Here is a 26,027-nt window from a genome sequence, read left to right as displayed (position 1 = left end):
TGGCTTTGGGTTAATTTCTGTGACACCATGTTAATCTGCGGATGTGAATAACTCATGTCGGAGAGTTTGGTAAAATGCAAGCATAATCCATTACTCAGTTATTACCTGTTTCAGGTCACGGAATCTTAATCAGACACTCATAATGCACCTGTTTATCTATCCTTGATAGGTGCCCAACTAGCGCCATCTCTGGGTTGGCATTATGCCCATTATCTCAACAGTACATATCTGGCTGTGTTGGCAGAATCACTACATATCCCATAGAGCCAAGCAGCGATAGGCTGCCCGTTTTCACAGTTCCAAGACCAGTCAGAACCCTACGTCAATGACGCCAGTGGGATCTCAAAACTGAACTTGGATCCACGTTAAGTAGCAATGATATCCTTCGCCACCATTGTCTTACAATAACTCATTTTCAAGATTCTTTCCATCGAATTTCTTAGCTACATTATTGTATAACTGGCAAAGGAGTTTTGAGGTTGAGGGTGCAGTATTTATTAAGTTTGGCAATGAGGACGAAAACTAGCATAGTTCCGCTAGACAGCTAGTTTAGCCAGGGAAAACCGGCGAAAGTAAATTCGGGAAAGGATTTAGCTGGGCGCACATGCGCACTAGGCTAATTCAGGACATTTGAACGTGTTTGTGCCCTGATATCATTTTTACATTTACATTTTAGTCATTTAGCAGACGCTCTTATCCAGAGCGACTTACAGTTAGTGAGTGCATACATTTTCATACTGGAGCCGGTGGCGAAAAGTTTGATCAAACATTTCAGAGACTGAAACGAATACATCAGACAACAAATATTAAAGGAGAAAGAATCGATATACAATCCCGAAATCGGCTGTAACTGTCAATAGTTTTGATTTGAATCAATGGACCTTGCTAGCTAGCTCAGCCCAGTCAAAGCTATTCGCTGCTCTGGCACCCCAATGGTGGAACAAGCTCCCCCACGATGCAAGGACAGCGGAGTCACCTGACCACCTTCCGGAGACACTTGAAACCCTACCTCTTTAATGAATACCTGGAATGGTATAACATTCCCCCCCCTTAAAACGATGTTTGAGTGAACCTGAATCCAGAAAATGAATGGTGAAGTAGCTTATGGACACGTCGGTAGACTCCTCCTCCTTTTCACTTCATTGAAAGAAAGAAAAATGAGGGAGTGGGATGTCTCGCTTCCTCTTTCGTCTCTGGCTAAGCGCTTTAGCAGTATCCCCCACACTGACACGCATATCCAATCTCCGGCTGACGGCGAAACAGAGAACCATTCGGTAGTTATGGATAACCGTCCGCGGGCATCATAACGTCTATTTTGTATGTGTCCTGACAACAGCTATTCGGGATGATTCGACTCTGAGTGGTAGGTTGATTTCTTTGACACTGAGCTAGCTAGTTACTGGTAGCTAGGCTAATGCTAGCTAACTGGTTGTGTAGCCAGCTGACTAACGTAACGTTAGCTAGCAAACGTTACAGCGTGTTAGCCGTGGGATTGTGCGGAGCAGCTGTCAGTCAGAGACGAAAGTGCAAGCTTCAGTGGTTAAAGGATTGCTGAAGCAAGTTTGCTAATGCAGCAAACTAACTGCACCTGCTAAGCTAACACAAGCTTAACCTAATGTAACATGCGTAAAAGAAACGGGACAGACTAAATAGCTAGGTAAGTTGTTATGGTAACAGAGAAATGTCAACCCATAGAAATAGAGTGAATACAACGGCCTTGGCAGCTCTAACGCTGGTAATTTGACTGGTAAACTCATGGGTACACTTGCAGTGACTGCCTGGTGCAATAATTTCCATGGTAATTTGGAATGTTCTATCAATTGATGCTGGATTGCCATGGTGATGTAAAATGTTACAGCTTATGCAATGGAAAGTATTTTTTGTAATGTCAGTTGAGTTGACTCACAGCACAGATGAAAGGGTATGTACACTTCGTGTACACTCAAGTTGTTGCAAATCCACCCGTTATGCCATCAGTGACTTGAATGGGGACACCCTGTCTATTCATTGTATTTCTGTGTGTCAACCTGCCATTGTAGATCCTAGCTAATTTAGCTAGCTGTCTGTCAGGCATGACTGCATGAATAATATTTTATGCCATGTATAAATGGTATCCTATTTGGAACTACCTAGCTCATTTAAAAGTACAATGACACTTTGACTATCCAATGAAAGCTTTGACTAGCTAGCTAGCAAGGTCCATTGATTCAAATCAAATCAAATTTGTGCCGAATACAACAGGTGTAGACCTGACCGTGAAATGCTTACTTATAAGCCCTTAGCAACAATGCAGTTTTAAGAAAATAGAGTTAAGAAAATATTTACTATGTAAACTCAAGTTTAAAAAAAGTACACAATAAAATAACAATAACAAGGCTATATACAGGGGGTAACGGTACCAATGTGCAGGGGTACAGGTTACTCGAGGTAATTTGTACATGTAGGTAGGGGTAAAGTTACTATGCATAGATTCTCTCAGTAAAGTTAGCTAGCTAGCATCGAAAAATGTATTTGTCACGGAGTATCACTAGATCTTGATAGCTAGCTAGCTATAGTGACACTTGTTTGCTTGAACGATTAAGATATTTATTGAGTTGCCATGTTTTTGTTGCTTCACACCTCAACCCACACACAGGGAAATCACCATGAACTATTCCGGAGCTTAATTCGACTTCACTGATTGCTGCTGTTTTCATTTACAGGTTCGACAAACAAGGATACATTTCCACAAACAAGGATATTTATTTACCAACGTTGGTTTCCATCATCTCTGTATTGATGAATGGGAAGCAGCAGTCAGTGGCCCCATCATTTTCTTACAAGCTCATGCATGGGAAATAATCAAATGTATTCTTTGGAGTCTGATATCCTCATGTAGTGATTTATGCATTGCAAAAGATGTGGAGCTTGCAACAGTGACTTTACCTAGCAAAGATTACAAGTTCATTTGTATTAAAGGCATAATACGTTACTTTGCTAATATCACTAGAGCCTGTCATTTCCATGCTAGGAGAGGTTTAGTCATCATGTACAGATGGCCCAACAAATCATTTTTGAATTGGGAACCATTTAGTTGTTTTGCAGCCAGCCTATGCGAGTGTAAGTGTTGGGTTTTATCATCCCAAATCCCCACGGCAAGGCTAAGTCACTGACAGCCTGTGAGTTGATAGGATTATGATCATACAGGATTTGCTGAGGGAAGAAGGAACACCTGTCTTTCTTTAGCTAGCAAGCGTCCTGAAATCCAGGCCACTGGGCTCAGCTTGGTTGTTTTGCTTCTTGGTATACATCTACTTATCAAGATCTGTCTGTGACTCTCCTCTCCTACACACTTGCATACAGCTTTTTACTGAGTACTACTAACAAGTAATTTTTTTTTTGCAGACCGGAAAGCGGGATTACATAGTTGTTTTGGCCATGCCTCCTTAAACTGAGATTATTACCCTCCGTCTTCAGAAAAGGACCCTAGGACATAATTTAAACATGATGCAAACGTGACCAAGGAAACTCATCTTGATATGCTTAGGCTTTGTCAAAGAGAGCATCGAAGTGACATTTGTCTCATCCTGGAGTCCTGTGAGCAAAGTGAAAAAGGCTATCTAAAGAGCTGGTGGTACCTGTAGCCAAGTCCCTCCTTCATTCAGCCCTGTTTCTTCTCACCACTGAAGCCATGTGCTTACTGTTATGGCTATGCCCTGGCGGCCAACCGAGCGAAAGGGGACTCTGCCTGTGCTAAAGAATTAGACACAGCCCTGGGAGTTGGACTGGACCAAAGGATTGCACACACACAGACACCATGCTGCGGAGACAGTAGGCCCTTGCTGTTTAGTGCTTGTTTTTGTGTGTTTTTTTTTCTCCTCCGCAATCTCAAAGGTTTGGATGGTTGAGCCCAAGGGCCACTTTGAAGGAGCCTGGCGGTGGCTGTGGTTTGGCCGGAGCTGACAGACTGCTTGCCAGCTACTGCTGATTGAGTACCCTGTGTCCCTCACCACACCTACACCCCTACATCCACCTTCTCTGCCAACTGTTCCGCCCCTGACTGCTCTGGTGAATGGAGGTCTAAGGGAGTGCAGGCAAGGGTGGAAGGGAACTGTTGCTGACAGTGGTCTAGCTGGTCACTTTCGGGCACTTGTTGAACTCCAAGGACTGCACTCCACTCTGTCCTCACTAAGGACCATTCCCCTCTGTCTTGGAAGTAAAGACCTACAAGTTAAGGTCGTTTTTTTCCCCCTCCTAAAAAGTATTTTCTACAGGCTAAAGGATGAAGCTGAAGAAGCAGGTGACTGTGTGTGGAGGAGCCATATTCTGTGTGGCCGTGTTCTCCTTATACCTGATGTTGGACAGGGTCCAACACGACCCTGCAAGGCGACAGAACGGCGGCGGTAACTTCCCAAGGGTAAGACATCTATAAACATAGCACCACTAGTTAGCTTGTTAGTCTCAATCCTTGGCTGCAATCAAACACCATGTTGTTGTGATACATCTGTGTGCTGTTACAAGCCAGAGGCAGTACCTTTTTTCAAGTTTTATGGACATTTTTCCTTTGATATTGAGTTACATCAAAGCTGTAATTAACAAATGTAGAATACTCTAGGTCCTAATTGGTGAGATGCACACGTGTTTAAATAATTAATATAGCTCTAATTTATCCATCATTTATTTTGTAATGTATCCTGAGAGGCATTGAGCTATTTTCATAAACACACCTTGTGTAAAGAGGCCTATCCACCACAGCTGAACTGCTTGGCAGCAGCGAAGATTTGTGAATGATTATGTTTACAGACCTGCTCCAGCAACAGTGTGAATAATGAAGCCTGGATTTGATTGTTTCTGACAGGATTTGAGTCATGTTGGCCTAAACTTGTTTTGTGGCAGTTGGCTCGAATAGGACCCATAAATTGTTTGCTTTTGTTTGCTTTTAGTCATTCATTTACCTACAGTTGAAGTCGGAATTTTACATACACTTAGGTTGGAGTCATTAAAACTCGTTTTTCAACCACTCCACAAATTTCTTGTTAACAAACTATCGTTTTGGCAAGTCGGTTAGGACATCTACTTTGTGCATGACACAAGTAATTTTTCCAACAATTGTTTACAGATAGATTATTTCACTTATAATTCACTGCATCACAATTCCAGTGGGTCAGAAGTTGACTGTGCCTTTAAACAGCTTGGAAAATTCCAGAAAATGAAGTCATGGCTTTAGAAACTTCTGATAGGCTAATTGACATCATTTGAGTCAATTGGAGGTGTACCTGCAGATGTATTTCAAGGCCTACCTTCAAACTCAGTGCCTCTTTGCTTGACATCATGGGAAAATCAAAAGAAATCATCCAAGACCTCAGAAAAGAATTGTAGCCCTCCACAAGTCTGGTTCATCCTTGGGAGCAATTTCCAAATGCCTGAAGGTACTACGTTCATCTGTACAAACAATAGTACGCAAGTATAAACACCATGGGACCACGCAGCCGTCATCCCGCTCAGGAAGGAGACGCGTTCTGTCTCCTAGAGATGAATGTACTTTGGTGCAAAAAGTGCAAATCAATCCCAGAACAACAGCAAAGGACCTTGTGAAGATGCTGGAGGAAACGGGTACAAAAGTATCTATATCCACAGTAAAACGAGTCCTATATCGACATAACCTGAAAGGCCGCTCAGCAAGGAAGAAGCCACTGCTCCAAAACCGCCATAAAAAAGCAAGACTACGGTTTGCAACTGCACATGGGGACAAAGATCGTACTTTTTGGAGAAATGTCCTCTGGTCTGATGAAACAAAAATAGAACTGTTTGGCCATAATGACCATCGTTATGTTTGGAGGAAAAAGGGGGTTGCTTGCATGCCGAAGAACACCATCCCAACCGTGAAGCACGGGGGTGGCAGCATCATGCTGTGGGGGTGCTTTGCTGCAGGAGGGACTGGTGCACTTCACAAAATAGATGGCATCATGAGGAAGGACATTTATGTGGATATATTGAAGCAACATCTCAAGACATCAGCCAGGAAGTTAAAGCTTGGTCGCAAATGGGTCTTCCAAATGGACAATGACCCCAAGCATACTTCCAAAGTTGTGGCAAAATGGCTTAAGGACAACAAAGTCAAGGTACTGGAGTGGCCATCACAAAGCCCTGACCTCAATCCTATAGAACATTTGTGGATAGAACTGAAAAAGCGTGTGTGAGCAAGGAAACCTACAAACCTGACTCAGTTACACCAGCTCTGTCAGGAAGAATGGGCCAAAATTCACCCAACTTATTGTGGAAAGCTTGTGGAAGGCTACCTGAAACGTTTGACCCAAGTTAAACAATTTAAAGGCAATGCTACCAAATACTAATTGAGTGTATGTAAACTTCTGACCCACTGGGAATGTGATGAAAGAAATAAAAGCTGAAATAAATCAGTCTCTCTACTATTATTCTGACATTTCACATTCTTAAAATAAAGTGGTGCTCCTAACTGACCTAAGACAGGGAATTTTTACTAGGATTAAATGTCAGGAATTCTGAAAAACTGAGTTTAGCTAAGTTTTTGGCTAAGGTGTATGTAAACTTCTGACTTCAACTGTATTTGCTACAGCAGCTTGAGTGAACAAGGACCTGGATTTTCACAACAGTGTCTCCTTTGGGGAGGGGACAGTGAAGTAGTGTATCCATCCATATAAACTAGCTAGCCCTATTTAGCACCTCCTGTGACGTTCATCCCCATTTCCCCTCGGGGCCTTTTCCTCCTGCGTTCTAGAGCCAGATCTCTGTTCTGCAGAACCGCATAGAACAGCTGGAGCAACTGCTGGAGGAGAACCACCAGATCATCAGCCACATCAAGGACTCTGTTCTGGAGTTGACCGACACTGGCGCTGTGTCCCCCAGCGGACAGCTGCCCTTCCGCAGTGCCAACGGCTCCTGGGTCCTGCCCTTCGACGGACGCCCCACTTTCCTCTCTGTCAAGCCCCAGGACTGCCAGTTTGCCCAGGGCCCCCGCGGACAGACCGACCTGCAGGTGAGCTGCTCTCCAGGGACTTTCTGGGAATGGGAGGAACTCTGTTGTTCTGTTGGCCATCAGTAGGCCATATGTGTGTGATTGTTAACACACTGTCTCTTGTCTACGTGGCACATTTAATTACAGATATCATGTGATTTGCCTCTTCTCTCCACCCCCACCTCCCAAATAAGAGTAAAAAAATAATAAATTGGCATATATTCTAAACCCAAAGCAGAGATAAGTTTGCCAACTTTGGTCTGTTGTCTTCCAGATGCTGGACGTATACTCCCTGCTGAAGTTTGACAATGTGGACGGGGGTGTGTGGAAGCAGGGCTTTGAGATCACCTATGAGCCTGGAGAGTGGGACAGTGAGCCTCTGCAGGTGTTTGTGGTCCCTCACTCCCACAACGACCCAGGTGAGAGATGCCTCTAAAGCAAGTTTCTTCAGAGCACACCGTAGCAAAACACTATGAGACGGATAATGAAAATGATGGTTTCTTATTGGACGAGGTCAGGTAGTAGGTCTACCTTGCTCTTTCAAAACTGCAAAGTGTGACGAAGTGAGGCCTAGCGACAGGAAAGCAAAAAAGATAATGAGAAGTTCCTTTTTTGTACTTAACACAATTCAATCAAGGTTCCATATTTTGCTATTACCTGCAGATGACAGGATTGACAAATGGAGTGACACAATGACATTAGAATGCAAACGTCTAGGCTATTTTTAGATTAGAATGGCTGTGTCTTGGCACAAGATTTGATTTTAGCCAGAGACTGACAGTTCCATTTAGATTTATTTACAGCCAGTGTGAGGCCAGCTACCTAACTTGACAGTTATTGACTTGTTGACGTGGCAGATCCTGCAGATTGTCACTCAAGAACAGGAATAGGCATTCATTATGCTTCCATTTTAATTAGTATAAACTTGACTCATTACTAAGGTGTCACTGAGTAAATGTTCACAGCTAGTCTTGGGTCTGCGGAGAGCTATGAGGGACCACTGGGACTGTTGTCAGTGAATCCATGCTAAAGCAGTTTTCTTTGTTCTGGGATGTCCTCTCTAAAAGCAAGGCCAGAGCTTTTAAGGTTTAACAAGACTGCAGGTAAAGTGAAGTAGGTCAAACGGCAGGACTGGCACAGAGTCATAATAAGACCTGCAGACAATGCAACGGTAAAAGGCCCCTTTCACTATCCTCTACTCGAGTTGGTTGGTCTACCTTCTACCAGTCTGTTCATCCCCTCCACACTATTCCAGTGGCATGGACTACTATGGTTTAGTCTACTGTTAGCATCGTGCTCTATTATGGAACGCTGTTTGGGTCTTTGCGTGTCAAAAAAGATACACGTCAAATAACACTTTGATGTGTACTTCACCAGCATCATTGCATACGTATCAATGAGTCGTTGTGACCGATATGAGATACGAGTGATAGTGTAATCAATGTGTATTAACTATGTAAAAAATGTATGAACGTGTTAAATTGTTATGTGACGTGCAGTCATATTCAGGTCCTGATTGGTCAACATGCTTATTGGTACTGAGTAGACTGACACCCCATTTAATTGATCCCCAATCCTTAGGTAAGGCTGTACAGTGCAATATGAATGTCAGTATGCACAATAGGCTGACTGGGGAGGTGATTTCACAGTCACAGTCCCGCGAAAAGAGCTACAACGCTAATATTTGTGTAAACTCTTCAGTTGTGTTCTGTGGGTGTCACCGAGTAGACTGATGCTCCACATTCCAACCTTGTTTAACATTATATAGTCTAAAAATTGAATGATTTCATCAATTGTAACCTTCTGCGTCACTTACAAGGAGGTACTTTTATTTTGAAGGCAAACCGCAAATTCCACTATTGTGGCTATTTTCACAACACATAACCCGGTCCGGTCAAGCCTCACCAGCCGGATGAAGTTTACTGGCTGCTTATAACGTTAGCTTTGGGCAACAGGGTTAAGTAGCTGGCTAGCTAGTTATTTTCATGAACTGAAGTTCAATTTCAAGTTCAAGTGGCTAACTTACCTAGCTAATACTTACTCACATGGATTGCTAAATCATTGCTAAGAATATTGAAAATGACTGCAGTTATTGTTTTCAAGCTAACGTCAGTTGCATTGGTGCTAGCTAGGGAACGTTACCAAGCTAAAGCTAGCTAGCTACCCCAGAAGTTGCTAATAACATCTGTATCAAAGATATTTGCAAACATTTTTGATCCTGCTCGTTTGATCCTGATCTTATTTCAAATGCTCACACAGACGTTTTCTCATTCGGTCGAACAAATAATGCATTATTACCAACGCGCTATTGTAAACACATGGTTGGTGGCCGGTGTGCTTGTTTGCAGACCTTTTTTTTGTACAGTTTTGACAGTGCTACTGATCGTAGTGGTGGCGCTTGGCTTGCACATGCAAATTCAGCACACACATTCTATGATATAATTGTATTATTTGACGCGTCAAATGATGTGTATCTTTTTTGACACGCAAAGACCCAAACGGCGTTCAATACTCTATAGATGAGTTAGTACTAGACTAATCTGTTGTATGTTACTAGAGTAAACAACTTCTTCCTTTCTGAGAGATGCATGGTCTGTTGGCCTGCGTCTTTAGCAACTGATAATGTAATAACTGGCAATAATGTAATAGCTGCTAATAATGTAATAACTTTTTCATTTATAATGTAATAAATGCTGATACTGTAATTTGCTAATAACTAATTATTACATTATGCATTGATTATTACATTATGAAATGGTTAACATATTTTTCATAAATAGTGTAAGAACTTTAACCAATAATGTAATAACAACCCCCCTGTAAAACCACATTCCTGCATCGTTATTTGATATTACTAAGGGAATGTAACTGGACAGTTCATTAAACCAGTGGACTAATGTTGGAGGGCCCATACTCTTGTTTCTCAGCAGACATAAACAGGGACATTGTGGCATTTTATTTCCAACACACTTAGATATTACAGATGATACAGTCCCAAAATGTTGTCATATCTACACAATTTTATTTATGTATTTTTTATTTCACCTTTATTTAACCAGGTAAGCCAGTTGAGAACAAGTTCTCATTTACAACTGCGACCTGGCCAAGATAAAGCAAAGCAGTGCGATTAAAAACAACAACAACACAGTTACATATGGAATAAACAAAAACGTACAGTCAATAACACAATAGAAAATAGAAAATCTATATAAAGTGTGTGCAAATGTAGTAAGTTATGGAGGTAAGGCAATAAATAGGCCATAGTGCAAAATAATTAGAATTTAGTATTAACACTGGAGTGATAATGTGCAGAAGATGATGTGCAAATAGAGCTACTGGGGTGCAAATGAGCAAAATAAATAACAAATGTAAATAACAATATGGGGATGAGGTAGTTGGGTGGGCTAATTACAGATGGGCTGTGTACAGGTACAATGATCGGTAAGCTGCTCTGACAACTGATGCTTAAAGTTAATGAGGGAGATAAGTGTCTCCGGCTTCAGAGATTTTTGTAGTTCGTATCAGTCATTTGCAGCAGAGAACTGGAAGAAATGGCGGCCAAAGGAGGTGTTTGCTTTGGGGATGACCAGTGAGATATACCTGCTGCAGCGCATACTACGGGTGGGTGTTGCTATGGTGACCAATGAGCTAAGATAAGGCTGGGATTTGCCTATAAGTGATTTATAGATGACCTGGAGCCAGTGGGTTTGGCAACGAATATGTAGTGAGGGCCAGCCAACGAGAGCGTACAGGTCACAATGGTGGGTAGTATATGGGGCTTTGGTGACAAAACGGATGGCACTGTGATAGACTACATCCAATTTGCTGAGTTGAGTGTTGGAAGCTATTTTGTAAATGTCAAGGATCGGTAGGATAGTCAGTTTTACGAGGGCATGTTTAGCAGCATGAGTGAAGGAGACTTTGTTGCGAAACAGGAAGCCGATTCTAGATTTAACTTTGGATTGGAGATGCTTAATGTGAGTCTGGAAGGAGAGTTTACGGTCTAATCAGACACCTAGGTATTTGTAGTTGTCCACATATTCTAAGACAGACCCGCCGAGAGTAGTGATTCTAGTCGGGCGGGCGGGTGCAAGCAGCGTTCGATTGAAGAGCATGCATTTAGTTTTACTAGCGTTTAAGAGCAGTTGGAGGCCACAGAAGGAGTGTTGTATGGCATTGAAGCTCGTTTGGATGTTTGTTAACACAGTGTCCAATGAAGGGCCGTCTGCGTCGAGGTGGATCTGAGAGTCACCAGCAGCAAGAGCGACATCATTGATATACACAGAGAATAGAGTCAGCCTGAGAATTGAACCCTGTGGTACCCCCATAGAGACTGCCAGAGGTCCAGACAACAGGCCCTCCGATTTGATACATTGAACTCTATCAGAAAAGTAGTTGGTGAATCAGGCGAGGCAGTCAGTTGAGAAACCAAGGCTATTTAGTCTGCCAATAAGAATGCAGTGATTGACAGAGTCAAAAGCCTTGGCCAGGTCGATGAAGACGGCTGCACAGTACTGTCTTTTATCAATCGCGGTTATTATATTGTTTAGGACCTTGAGCGTGGCTGAGGTGCACCCATGACCAGCTCGGAAACCAGATTGCATAGCGGAGAAGGTACGGTGGGATTCGAAGTGGTCGGTGATCTGTTTGTTAACTTGGCCTTCAAATACTTTCGAAAGGCAGGGTAGGATGGATATAGGTTTGTAACAGTTTGGATCTAGAGTGTCACCCCCTTTGAAGAGGGGGATGACTGCAGCAGCTTTCCAATCTCTGGGGATCTCAGACGATACGAAAGAGAAGTTGAACAGGCTAGTAATAGGGGTTGCGACAATTTTGGCGGCTAATTTTAGAAAGAAAGGGTCCAGATTGTCTAGCCCAGCTGATTTGTAGGGGTCCAGATTTTGCAGCTCTTTCAGGACATCAGCTATCTGAATTTGCGTGAAGGAGAAGCCGGGGGGGGGGGCATTGGCAAGTTGCAGCGGAGGGTGCAGAGCTGGTGGCCGGGGTAGGGGTAGCCAGGTGGAAAGCATGGCCAGCCGTAGCAAAATGTTTATTGAAATTCTCGATTATTGTAGATTTATCGGTGGTGACAGTGTTTCCTAGCCTCAGTGCAGTGGGTAGCTGGGAGGAGGTGCTTTTATTCTCCATGGACTTTACAGTGTCCCAAAACCTTTTGGAGTTAGTGCTACAGGATGCACATTTCTGTTTGAAAAAGCTAGCCTTTCCTTTCCTAACTGATTGTGTATATTGGTTCCTGACTTCCCTGAAAAGTTGCATATCGCGGGGGCTGTTCGATGCTAATGCAGTACGCCACAGGATGTTTTTGTGCTGGTCAAGGGCAGTCAAGTCTGGGGTGAACCAGGGGCTATATCTGTTCTTAGTTCTGAATTTTTTGAATGGGGCATGCTTATTTAAGATGGAGAGGAAAGCACTTTTGAAGAACATCCAGGTGTCCTCTACTGACGGAATGAGGTCAATATCCATCCAGGATACCCGGGCCAGGTCAATTAGGAAGGCCTGCTCGTTGAAGTGTTTTATGGAGCGTTTGACAGTGATGCGGGATTGTCGTTTGACCGTGGACCCATTACGGACGCAGGCAATGAGGCAGTGATTGCTGAGATCCTGGTTGAAGACAGCGGAGGTGTATTTGGAGGGTAAATTAGTCAGGATGATATCTATGAGGGTGCCCATGTTTACGGATTTAGGGTTGTACCTGGTAGGTTCCTTGATCATTTGTGTGAGATTGAGGGCATCTAGTTTAGATTGTAGGACGGCCGGGTTGTTAAGCATATCCCAGTTTAGGTCACCAAGCAGTACGAACTCTGAGGATAGATGGGGGGCAAGCAATTCACATATGGTGTCCAGGGCACAACTGGGGGCTGAGGTGGGGTCTGTAGCAAGCGGCAACAGTGAGAGACTTATTTCTGGAAAGGTGGATTTTTAGAAGTAGAAGCTCAAACTGTTTGGGCACAGACCTGGATAGTATGATAGAGCTCTGCAGGCTATCTCTACAGTAGATTGCTACTCCGCCTCCTTTGGCACAAGACCAGAATATATATATATATATATATATATATATATATATATATTTATATAAAAAATGGAGCCGTGAAGGCAACTTTATATTTAAATGTTTCTTGTACTGGTTGACCTGAAAAAGAAAAGGTGTACAACTTCCATATGTGAGGCTCATAAGAGGACTAAAGGCAGTAGTGGACACAGGTTTTGGCCTTGGACCGATGGGTTTAGTGTGTGTGAGTGAGTGAGTCTGTCTGACATGAGTCTTGTTCCATCTGCACTCTGTAAGGTAAAGTAGCTTGGTCTATCCTGGGATAAGGAGTGAAACTCTTGTTGAATATTTTTGTGATCATTACAATTTGGCTAATCACATGACTACAAGGTGTGTCTTCAAATTGCAAATCTGTTGTGGCAATGGATGCAAATGCAAAGTGTTTCTCAAGTGTGTGACGCTTAATATGCATGCTATTAAAGAAAGTGATTTTAAATTATTACATTATTTGTTGAAGTTATTACACTATTAATGATTTTAAAAAAACAACGTTATAATGTAATAATCAATGCATAATGTAATAATGATTACATTATGCACAAAAACTTTAAGTTATGCGTTCAGCAAATTTACTACATTATTGGCAATTTATTACATTATCAGCATTTATTACATTTTAAATGCAAAAGTTAATAAATTATTAGCAGTTATTACATTATCAGTTGCTACATGTGTCTCAGCCTTCGACAATTCATTCAAAGTGTCTCATTGTTAGGCACAGTTTCTGTTCTGTTTAAATAATGAAACGGGTGTTATTTTTAATACCGCACAGCTGTTTTGTATGGTACTGTACCACTGACCTTCTCTTACCCCTCCTCTTGTCATGGCACAATACACTATAGGAAATGGTACAGTACAATACAGGGTCACATTTTGTAGACACATAAATGCTTTGAAACGGGGAGGTAGCCTAAGCCTACCACAGGAACTTTTCCAATAAGGATCTCCCATTTTCGTTTTCAGTTTAAGCGTTTTGCTTCAGTAGTGCCAGTCCTACTGAACAGGACCCTGTTCCGCCTGATCTGTATTGTTGTGCTCATCACCTCTGTGCTGCTGTCTCCCGTCCCGGCAGGCTGGATAAAGACATTTGATAAGTACTACACAGACCAGACGCAGCACATCTTCAACAACATGCTGGTGAAGTTGACTGAGGACCCACGCAGGAAGTTCATCTGGTCCGAGATCTCCTTCTTCGCCAAGTGGTGGGAGAGCGCTGACATGCACAAGCAGGAAGCCATGCGCAAGTAAGTGTCTCACAGTCACAGCACTAGTTCTCAGGCATCTTACTATATCTTACTACTGCCCAAATTGATTCTTCCCTAAAGGATTTGAGCCGTCATGAGGAAGGATCAATAGTGCCGTTCTTGGTAGATTAGATTTCAGTTGTTTTTTGTAAGCAGGAACTCGTCCAACTGTGAATGATGTCTACCTAACTAGCAAAACAGTATATTTTCAGTATCACTTATCACAGGCTGTAAACAACCTGCCAGGCCACATTAGCAGGGTGATCTACAGTAATTAGCTAATGGCAGAGAGATTAGATGCTCCTAAAATAGTCTGCTTTCTGGTTAATGCAGTGGCTCGGAGTAAGCGTTTGCTTTTTATCACATCCCTACTGTGTGGATGTCTTAAATCCTCTCTATCTGTCTCAGGCTAATCCTGGGAGGGCAGCTGGAGATGGTGACTGGAGGCTGGGTGATGACTGATGAGGCCAACGTTCACTACTTTGCCATGATCGACCAGCTCATAGAGGGCCATCAGTGGCTGGAGAAGAACTTGGGTAAGGGACAAGTCTGCCCTCTCCGAGACACTTTTTCTTATTCATGCAAGGGGCTTTGCACACTGAGGTTTGGAGCAGAAGCATTTGAAAGTTAAACTGATTCAAACTGTGAGTGGATAACTTTGCAACGACACCTTTGCGCATGTTGTGTGAAATCCTGTATGACTTCGGACATAGTAATGTCTTCTGTTCCTGTATGACTTCCATTAAGTTGACATAGAAACTGCACCATGCTCTGTTGTATTCTCCATGATGTTAACCCTCCTGTGCTGTGCCCTACCCTAGGTGTGACCCCTCGGTCGGGCTGGGCTGTGGACCCCTTTGGCCACAGTGCCACCATGCCCTACCTGTTGAAGAGGGCCAATCTGACCAGCATGCTCATCCAGAGGGTCCACTACTCCATAAAGAAGCACTTTGCCTCCAGCCGCAGCCTGGAGTTCATGTGGAGGCAGGCCTGGGGTCAGTGGCTGGCTGGTCTGCTGCCAGGAAAACCATCTCATCTATTTACACCATAATGTGCTTCTCTGGACTGCCTTTCAAAGTCAAATAGAGTTTGTGGGAAATGTGGCAATGGCCAATTTATAGTTTGAACTAAGAACAGTAACTGTTTGTGTTCCTTGCTTGTATTTGCATAGAACTTTTTATGTTCACACAAACTTCAAATAAATCAACTATTTTCTTCATTTTGTTTGTATTGCCAGACCAAAAGTCGGGCACGGACATTTTCTGCCACATGATGCCCTTCTACAGTTATGACGTGCCACACACCTGCGGGCCCGACCCCAAGATCTGCTGCCAGTTTGACTTTAAGAGGCTGCCAGGCGGCCGGGTCAACTGTCCTTGGAAGGTTCCTCCTCGGGCCGTGGTGGAGGCCAACGTTGCAGAGAGGTGAGCCAAGCAGAGAGAGCCTCCCCGGGGCCTTGTACACCACACTGCTGGGGGGGATGTGGGTCAAGGAGCATTTTCAGGGCTGTTTGGGGGTGAGGAGATGTCAGAGCTCAGCAGTAGAGCAGGGAGTGTGCAGAAAAACAGAAAAAATGCAACTGGCTTTGGAGACCTTCACTGCAACTTGCTTCTCAATGACTAGTTTTGTGTAGAAAAAAGAAACGCTTCATAGAACTTTCCAAAGCACACATTCCAGAGAGAGGCTAATAGAAAATAGCTCTCTAACTGAAAGCTATTCATTGCCTTTTTCCATTAAAGGTCATTTTTTTATCTTCCATTTTCTAAGGTCATGTACAGTCATCTATTGTCCTGTAACACTGGCATTGCACTGGGATGCACTCACATATCTAAGAGATGTGATTTGAATATGTAATGCATTTCAAAAGAAGACATTTCTGCACACTGCTTGCTTTCTCCTTTTCATTAAAATGTATGCTTTGATGAAGGTCACTAGACAGAAACCAATAATGTCAATATTCTAAAGCAAGCACTGTTCAGGAATTTCTTCTTTTGAATCCTGTAATACTGGCTGCCACAACTGTGATGTTAATCAGTGTGTAACCCCTCTCTCCACCCTAGGGCCCACCTGCTCTTGGACCAGTACCGAAAGAAGTCCAAGCTGTTCCGCAGTAAGGTGGTTCTGGTTCCACTGGGAGATGACTTTCGTTACGACAAGGCCCTGGAGTGGGACCAGCAGTACCTCAACTACCAGAGACTCTTTGACTACATGAACTCTCACCCCGAAATGCACGTGCAGGTCAGAGACCAAGCCCACAACTCTCTGGCTCTTCTGGGGGTCTGTTAGTTATTGAAAAGTAGTTTTTGATTGATGTTTGAGAGTGAATCTAAAATGTCCTGTCTCACCTGTGTGTTCCTGTATGTCTCCAGGCCCAGTTTGGGACCCTGACTGACTACTTCACTGCGGTTTACAAGGCCAACAGTGTGCCGCAGGGTGCCAGACCCCCAGACTACCCGGTGCTGAGCGGGGACTTCTTTGCGTATGCAGACCGCGAGGACCACTACTGGAGCGGCTACTACACCTCCCGGCCCTTCTACAAGAGCATGGACCGCGTGCTAGAGTCCCATCTCAGGTAAGGCCAGATGGAACCAGACAGACATGGCTTCAATACACCTGTAAAACAGCAGGTTGGCATCTGCGCCTTACTCTCAGTCCTTAATTCGACAATGTTAGCCACATGTGCGTAGGTTTCAAAAGCTAAATAATTGGAAGATGGAAACCTGTCATGCACACTGTCAAAGTTTGGGAAAAATCCAGAAGGTTCTCTTGTCTTTGTTAAAGTGTTGCTGTGTGTTGTTCCTCTGTGGTGTTCTCAAGGGGGGCAGAGATCCTGTTTAGTCTTGCCGTGGCCCACGCTCGCCGCGCAGGCATGGAGGGCCGCTACCCCACCTCAGACTACACCCTGCTGACGGAAGCAAGGCGCACCGTCGCCCTGTTCCAGCATCACGATGCCATCACAGGCACCGCCAAGGAGAACGTGGTCATTGACTATGGCAACAGGTCAGTGGCTAAGAGAGACATAGAATAGAGATGGAAGTATATTTTTCAACTTTTATAGGTATTCCCTCTCTTATTTTCTTCATATGTGCCTGGTTTGTGACCACTGGTTTGATAAAAGACACTCATGTCTCCAACTTCAAGAATACTAGGATAATGTGTCCTTGGTCCTTGGGGCGGCAGGTAGCTTAGTGGTTAAGAGCGTTGTGCCAGTAACCGAAAGGTCGCTGGTTCTAATCCCCGAGCTGACTAGGTGAAAAATCTGTCGATGTGCTCTTGAGCAAGGCAGTTGCTCCTGTAAGTCGCTCTGGATAAGAGCGTCTGCTAAATGACTAAAATGTAAATGTAAAATGTCCTTTGTCTCTTCTGTAGGTTACTGCGCTCCCTGCAGGGCCTGAAGAGAGTGATCATTAACGCAGCCCACTTCCTAGTAATGAAGAACAAGGACGTGTATCGCTTCTACCAGACAGAACCCTTCCTAGAGACGGTGAGGGAGAAGGACAGGGAATTTCAACCTGTTCATGACATGGAGCTCTAGCAATGCATTAATGTTACAATAGCTAAGATAAGCCCATCTTCTCTTTTATGTTACTTTCCAATGGGATCCTGTTAATGACAGGAGTTGTGATCTACTCCTACTCAGTGCTTCTCTAGTGTAACCAATCAGTGCAACTGACTATCACATACTCATGTCCTTATCCTATAGGATGACAGACGTGCCACCCAAGACTCCCTGCCCCAGCGCACCCTTATCGAACTGGACCAGTCAGGACCAAGGTAACCCCCCTACCCTCCTCCTCTCTGCCCCAGTACAGTCTCTCATGGGTGGGGTGTTTGTGACTGATCTTCCCCTGTCTCTCCGTCAGGTACCTGGTGCTGTTCAACCCGGTGGAGCAGGACAGGCTGTGTGTGGTGACAGTGTTGGTGAACTCTGCCAGGGTCCGGGTGCTCACAGAGGACGGACAGACCCTCCCTGTGCAGCTCAGTGCCCAGTGGAGCTCTTCTAGCCAAATGAGCGCAGAGGTCTTCCAGGTGTGTGGTTGTGATGCTCTCAGTGACTATTTAATGGGCATTGCTTGGTACTTCATTTGACAGATGCATTGATATATTAGGTGTAGCATGAGTGCCTCGGTCTGTCTGCCGTGTGTGTGAGTGTTTAACTGTGTTCTCTCCTGTCTACAGGCCTCCTTCATGGTGCGTCTGCCTGCCCTGGGCCTGGCTGTGTTCCACCTGTATGACTCTGCCGACACCCCCATGACGCTGCGCTCTGAGACCCTGCTGAGGCTGTCTGGTCGGGGGCAGACTGCCCACGCTGTGGATCCCCTCCCTCTCCGCTCCCAGACGGCAGACACACAACCCTTCTACATCTCCACCCAGTCCCTCACCTTGGGCTTCTCTGGAACCACCGGCCTGCTGGAGGTACGTGGAGGGGAAGAGGCTCAGGCTGCGGCCCAAATGGCACCCTATGTAATGCAGTACTTTTGACCAAAGGGCTGGGCTGCCATTGGGGATGCAGCCACTGACTATGCTTTGTCTCTAACAGATTTGGAACTCAGCCTAAACGTTGACTAAAATGATAAAATTAGTCCAAGGCCCTTGATCATTTGATGAATTCCAAATAGGCAGCACAGATTAATTTGGTTGAAGTGTAATGTATAATATGGTCTCTCGCTCCGTCTCTCGATCAGAGTATCCGTCGTAAAGACGACCCTCAGGAGTTGAAGGTTCAGATCCAGTTCGTGACATATGGTACTCGGTCCTCCAAGGATAAGAGCGGGGCTTACCTCTTCCTGCCTGACGGAAAGGCTAAGGTGAGCTAACTTTAAAACCCTCCTACCTCTACTAGAGATACAGTAAGTTACCTGTAGACCATTTTAGGATCAGTACCCTGCCTCAATCCTAACCTTAACCATTAGAGAAACACACTGTCTCTCCATCTTTCAGCCCTACAGTCAGAAGGAGCCTCTGGTGGTGCGTGTGGTGGAGGGACCTCTTTTCTCTGAGGTAGTGGCTCTCTACCAGCACTTCCAACAGACCATCCGCATACACAATGTGCCAGGTGTGGACGGTCTGTCCCTGGATGTCACCACCATGGTGGACATCAGAGAGCAGTCTAACAAGGAACTGGCCATGCGGCTGGTCACTGACATCCAGAGTGACGACACCTTCTACACAGACCTCAACGGATTCCAGGTCAGACCACAACACACACTTTACACTATAGAATGTCTGATCTTTGGCTTCAACATGTACCTCAATACTGTAATGTTTCCACAGATGCAGCCCCGGCGCCGCTTCCTGAAGCTCCCCCTGCAGGCCAACTTCTACCCCATGCCCAGCCAGGCCTACATCCAGGACAGCCAGCACCGCCTCACCCTGCATTCTGCCCAGGCCCTGGGTGTCACCAGCCTAGAGAGCGGTAGGGAAGGACCACTCATATGTTGTTTTTTCTTAAAGGGGCAATCTGCAGTTGCTACATCAATATGTATGTACCCATTGATTCTTGAAGAATATATGCCTCATGAGCTTAGTTCAACTGTCGTACCCCATCAGAACCCAAAATATATAAGCTTGTTTTACGCCAATGTTTGTAAACAAAGTAAAGGTAAACAAACACTATATAGCCTCAAAACATGATTAAAACTTTTTTTTGATATCATGGATGGTCAGTCCTTGCATCTTTAGCCCTGTCTATGAATTTGGTTACATTACTCTAGCCCCATACCTCAGCTTTTTACCGAAACAGAGGCAGGGATAACGCCATTTACCATCCATAGGCAACCCAATTTGAAGAAGACAATGCTCTGATCATTGACTGAATGCTCCCAACCCATAGGAATTCCCACCCAGTTAGAATGGTGGAAGTCCTCAACTTTAAAATAGTGCAAGTCCTCAATGGCAATGTCAATCATAAATCGTGTTCTATCCAGATTCTAGAGTCCTCTGTCTATCTATGATGGAGCTATATGTGCATGTCTCTGCTTTTCCCTCCCTCAGGCCAGTTGGAGGTGATTCTGGACCGGCGGCTGATGCAGGATGATAACCGCGGCCTGGGCCAGGGCCTGAAGGACAACAAGAAGACGGCCAACCGCTTCCGCCTCCTACTGGAGAGTAGGTCCACTGGCAACAAGGTCAGTCAGTTAAAAGTCCTCAGATGCGAGTTACTGGAGCTTCCTGGATCTTGTTTATAGGTGTCAAATCCAAGCAAATGAAGCCAATCTATTCTGAGGGGAAACAGTGGGTAAGCCAGGAATTCTGTTAATCAGCAGTTGTTGAAAATGTCTCATCTCTCATGCTGTGATTGTTAACCCCTGTCTCTCCATTCTTTTGTCACCTCCTTCCATTTCTTTCTGTCATCCCTCTGTCTGTCTGCTCTTCCATTGCACTCAGCATGCTGGCTTCTTTGCCAAACTCTCCTCCATGTTTCACTTGCTCATCCCCTTTGCCCTGAGAGGCAGCGCTCAAGAGGTAACATTGCCACGGCAACAGTGAGGTTGCTAGCTACCCAGCCGTAGCTGGCTGTCTGTCTGTGTAATCTGTGCTATAGCTGTAGTTCTTACCTTCTAGTTTAACCTGTGTTTAGCTGCCCTCTACCCTGTAGCCAAAGGTCCACCATAGCAGCATTGCAAGCATCCTGGAATTGGATATGCGCTTAAAATGATTGTTTTCAGCTCTGCAGCTTCCATGCTGTGTTGAGTGCTGAAGCTAAGCAGGGTGGGACGGGGTTAGTTGTCAGATATGACCTGTGGTGTGTCTGTTGTGACGTGTTTCTCTGCCTCCCAGGTGGTGGACAGCGGACCAACCAGCTTCCCCTCCCTGCTCAGTCACATGACCTCTGCCATTCTCAACCACGAGGTGCTGGCGCTGCCTGTGCTGCCCAAGAAGCGTGGCATCCCTTCCCTGCACACCTTCGCCCCCCTCACAGGGGCCCTGCCCTGTGACTTCCACGTGATCAACCTGCGCAGCATCCAGCACCAGGTAACTAGAAGTGAAAAAGTAATTATCCTGTTTGTGGAATGTCAATATACTGGAAGATGTAATACATGTAAGGTTCTGTGTGTTTACCATTGATGCTAACATGTTTCTGCTTTGCTGTTTGTGTAACTTGTAGCAGGACACCCACTCCCCGTCTCCCTACACGGCCCTCATCCTGCATAGAAAGGGTCTGGACTGTGGTCTGGAGACCCCAAACCCCGGCATCAACTGTACCACTACTGAGGGACAGGTCAGTGGTCCTCCACCACACACACACATGGCTCACCACAGACACAACTGGATAGTGCTGTAGGTTGCACACACACACATGCAGTTGGAGTCATTATAGCAGTCTGGAAAAGTTATTATATCATACACACTCTCTACCCCTCTTTCACAAACTGTATCTGTCACTCTCTCTCTCTCTACATCTCTCTCCTTGTGTCTGTCCCTCCAGCTGGGTGTGTCGTCTCTGTTCCGTAACCTGGACCTCCAGCTGCTACAGCCTGTGTCTCTGTCCCTGATGTACTCCAGCCCCCCTCTGGCCAACGACTCCTCCGTCAGCTTGGAGCCCATGGAGATCTCAGCCTTCAGGCTCAAACTGCGCTAGCTGGGCCCAGATACACACCTCCACACCAGACCAGACCCACCCAGACCAGTTCTGGTCACACCTGGTCCTGCTCTGTTCAGTTTTATTCTATAGGAAGACTGCCTCCCAGTGCACAGAGGGGTGGCCACGCTGGGGCTTCCTGGTCCCACCTGTGTATACAACACACACACACTACACACACACACACACCCTGAACTGTAAATTCAGCCTGTAAGAGCAGGTGGCCACCATGACTAGACTCTATCTGCAGGGGGCAGAAGATGGTTGTCGCAGACACAGACAGACAATCTCAGTGAACCAGAAACCTTTTGGGGATTTTGTGATAATAAAGGTGATGTCTTTATCAGAGAACAGATACTGGTGGTCTTCTGCCTTTGCATTGCAGTAGTAATGAAAAGTAACAGAAACATATTTTCTTTTCAGTTTTTGATGGAACTTTATTTGACTTTTTTTTTTATCCCATCCTGGACTAACTACTGAATGTAAATATCACAAGGATAAGGACCTGGGAATAACGTGGAGACGAGTGCATTTTCTAAAGCTTTATTTGGTGTGGACATTTTTATTTTATTTTTTTCCTTTAATGGAGCCTAGAGAACTGTTAATTCCATTACGTGCTCATCAATGCTCATTGTTTTCTATTGACTGCATTGACCAACTGAATGCAGCTGTGTATTAGCAGCGTGAATGTGTGCTCTCTCTCTCTCAGTAGAGGAGCCGAGGCTATGAATCTGTAAGATACTGTATGTCAGGTAGTCAGTCACTCTGTAGTCACTACCAGACTGGTGACTAGATCACTCTTAACGAAATCATAAATATCACGCAAATGTTTTGCTTTCAGTCATCATCTCCCTATCGGATGACTGTACGGCCTGCTATCCTTTCAATCCCCCCCTCCCCTTGCTTGTAGATGGTCTGAAGACATTCACATTTTTGGACATGAGCCTCTCTCAAAGCTATCATGTCCCGATGAGTTGGCTGGCTGTGGAGGACCTGTAATGGAATTTAAGGTATGTTTGTATTTAAATGCTCCTAAAGCCATTCTTGTTGTGTACTATACTGTGTGCAGTAGAAGATACAACTATGATGACGATACCTCATATTTAACATATGACACATTGGTATGTATAGTATATTGCTGTGGAAAACTTCTGTGAAGATACAGTATACCAGAGGAGTAGTGAGTGTGGAGTGAGACCCAGATTGCAGTATCAAGGACAAGGTGTCATATTAGTGAGTCTGTGTAGTAGTGATGGTGGAGCATCAGGCTACTTTCTTGTCTCCTTGTTTCAAAGCCAGGCATGGAGTTCCCTTGTGTTTGCAGGCAAGATTGTGGTTCAACCTTCACTACCTAATTATGTGGAAACATGGTCAAACAAACAGGGGTCCTCCAGGGCTGACTTTGACAACCAGTTAACTTTTGCATAAGTGGTCTTTTATCAGCTTTCATCATAAAACATCTCTATAGCCTTGACCCTGGTGGGGGGAAAGGACTCTATGATCCATATATCTATAGCCTTGACCCTGGTGGGGTGAAAGGACTCTATGATCCATATCTGTCTTTGGTGGTGGTGTTGAAGGTAAAACATCAGTAATGGCAGATGCACTATGTTCATATCGGCCATTTCTCACTATATGTTTCTCCTCTGCCTCTTCTACCATCCTAGTATCAGTGGAGGCTGGTGGCAGGATCTATAGGAGGACGGGCTAATTTGGTATGGCTGAAATAGAATGAATGGAACTGAGTCAAACATGTCATTTCCATATGTTTGATATCGTTCAATTTTTTCCATTCCAACCATTACAATGAGCCTGTCCTCCTATACCACCTCCCACCAGCCTCCACTGCCTAGTATCCAATGCTACATTTCCTCTGTGCTTTTTATATTTATCCACCCTGCTGTCCTCTTACACAGTTCAGGGTTCACTCAAACATAGTTTTAAGCATTATTTTACTATTGACATTTACAGCTGATTTCGGGATTGTATATCGATTTCCTCTCCTTAAATATGTCATCTGATTTATTTGTTTCAGTCTCTGAATTGTTTAATCAAACTTTTCGCCGCCAGCTCCTGATATCAGGGCTAGGTCCGAGCTCGTTTTCCCTGGCCAAACTAGCTGGCTAGCTGAACAATGCTAGTTTTCGTCCTCATTGCCAAACTTCATAAATACTGCACCCTCAACTTCAAAACTTATTTCGTAGTTATACAATCATGTAACTAAGAAATTTGCCAGAAATAAACGTACATGTATTTATTGTTTTGTTGGATAGTCATGACTGGTTCGAGATATGTCGTAAGATGACGGTGGGGAAGGATAGCATTGCTACTTAACACAGATCCAAGTTCAGTTTGGAGATCCACCGGCGTCATTGGCGTAGGGTTAGCTGGATGTTTCTGACTGGTCTTGGAACTGTGATAACTCGCAGACTCTCCTCGCTTGGCTCGATGGGATATGTAGTGATTCTGCTAACACAGCCAGATATGTGTACACAGTCTTGTACCCTTACCCTTTTTTTAACTGCCTATTGTATTTGTTGATTAAATCTGACTATTAATATAATGAGTAATCCAGGAATGTCACAAGTTAATTGACACGCGAAAATTTTGACAATAGCAACACTACTGAGAGAAATGAGTACGGTTACATGCACACAATAAGATTGTGAATAGTCAGATTACTATAATGGTTTCATTTAAACTTTTACATGCTTTGCAAGAAGAATGATTTCCATAATAATCCTGTTTTAAATGAACACATCTGAAATCAGACTACCTGATGGGACTTTGATAAAGGCAGAAAATCGCCAATCAAAATAAACGCTCTACCACAGCGACCATGTTATTTTTGTGAAGCCTATTTGATTCTGAGTTCGGACACACAAACTTTATATGTTAACTATTTCTAAGATTAATACTTTGTTTTTCCGAACTCACTTCACAAGTCAAAAAGAAGGAAGCTTGCGCTGTTCGTGCTAGCACATGGACAGATCAAATAAACCGCTTTAACTCTGATTAAGGCATTTACATGTCCTACTAATCTGAAAGATTGCTCAGATAACCAAGTGTTTTAATCGCTGTATGCTTGCTTCGATTATGTCCTTAGGCCGATTTTAAGATGAGCAGAGTAAGGTGTCTACATGACTAATGCCATACTCGGCCTACTGCCATAATCGGTTTAATATCAAATTATTAGCGTGCATGTACAGTGGGGGAAAAAAAGTATTTAGTCAGCCACCAATTGTGCAAGTTCTCCCACTTAAAAAGATGAGAGAGGCCTGTAATTTTCATCATAGGTACACGTCAACTATGACAGACAAAATGAGGGGGAAAAAATCCAGAAAATCACATTGTAGGATTTTTTAAATGAATTTATTTGCAAATGATGGTGGAAAATAAGTATTTGGTCAATAACAAAAGTTTCTCAATACTTTGTTATATACCCTTTGTTGGCAATGACACAGGTCAAACGTTTTCTGTAAGTCTTCACAAGGTTTTCACACACTGTTGCTGGTATTTTGGCCCATTCCTCCATGCAGATCTCCTCTAGAGCAGTGATGTTTTGGGGCTGTCGCTGGGCAACACGGACTTTCAACTCCCTCCAAAGCTTTTCTATGGGGTTGAGATCTGGAAACTGGCTTGGCCACTCCAGGACCTTGAAATGCTTCTTACGAACCCACTCCTTCGTTGCCCGGGTGGTGTGTTTGGGATCATTGTCATGCTGAAAGACCCAGCCACGTTTCATCTTCAATGCCCTTGCTGATGGAAGGAGGTTTTCACTCAAAATCTCACGATACATGGCCCCATTCATTCTTTCCTTTACACGGATCAGTCGTCCTGGTCCCTTTGCAGAAAAACAGCCCCAAAGCATGATGTTTCCACCCCCATGCTTCACAGTAGGTATGGTGTTCTTTGGATGCAACTCAGCATTCTTTGTCCTCCAAACACGACGAGTTGAGTTTTTACCAAAAAGTTATATTTTGGTTTCATCTGACCATATGACATTCTCCCAATCCTCTTCTGGATCATCCAAATGCACTCTAGCAAACTTCAGACGGGCCTGGACATGTACTGGCTTAAGCAGGGGGACACGTCTCGCACTGCAGATTTGAGTCCCTGGCGGCGTAGTGTGTTACTGATGGTAGGCTTTGTTACTTT

The 26,027-nt window shown here is 44.3% G+C and overlaps 1 protein-coding gene across 5 annotated transcripts; it reads left to right on the top strand.

Annotated features, from left to right (window-relative positions):
* Positions 1 to 992: 992 nt before the first annotated feature.
* On the top strand, positions 993 to 24,706 carry LOC121577036 (alpha-mannosidase 2x-like). Of its 5 annotated transcripts, none has more exons than XM_041890734.2 (23): positions 993 to 1,363; positions 4,254 to 4,396; positions 6,737 to 6,994; positions 7,248 to 7,392; positions 14,116 to 14,287; positions 14,696 to 14,823; positions 15,109 to 15,282; positions 15,525 to 15,711; positions 16,348 to 16,525; positions 16,657 to 16,859; positions 17,105 to 17,287; positions 17,657 to 17,771; positions 17,991 to 18,061; positions 18,151 to 18,316; positions 18,467 to 18,703; positions 18,973 to 19,095; positions 19,229 to 19,477; positions 19,562 to 19,703; positions 20,282 to 20,415; positions 20,675 to 20,752; positions 21,068 to 21,262; positions 21,396 to 21,509; positions 21,717 to 24,706. In XM_041890734.2, exons 2-23 carry the CDS (start codon positions 4,262 to 4,264, stop codon positions 21,867 to 21,869), a joined length of 3,540 nt encoding a protein of 1,179 aa, XP_041746668.1. In that variant the 5' UTR covers positions 993 to 1,363; positions 4,254 to 4,261; the 3' UTR covers positions 21,870 to 24,706. The 5 variants fall into 5 exon arrangements, with proteins under 5 accessions (XP_041746668.1, XP_041746665.1, XP_041746666.1 ...); XM_041890731.2 differs by having other exon boundaries at positions 3,385 to 4,396; XM_041890732.2 differs by having other exon boundaries at positions 2,703 to 4,396.
* Positions 24,707 to 26,027: the final 1,321 nt, after the last annotated feature.

This window comes from Coregonus clupeaformis, chromosome 11, assembly GCF_020615455.1.
Source record: "Coregonus clupeaformis isolate EN_2021a chromosome 11, ASM2061545v1, whole genome shotgun sequence".
Taxonomy (NCBI): Eukaryota; Metazoa; Chordata; class Actinopteri; order Salmoniformes; family Salmonidae; genus Coregonus; species Coregonus clupeaformis.
The sequence above is the reverse complement of the archived record's forward strand: the minus strand, read 5'-3'. Positions and strand labels throughout refer to the sequence as shown.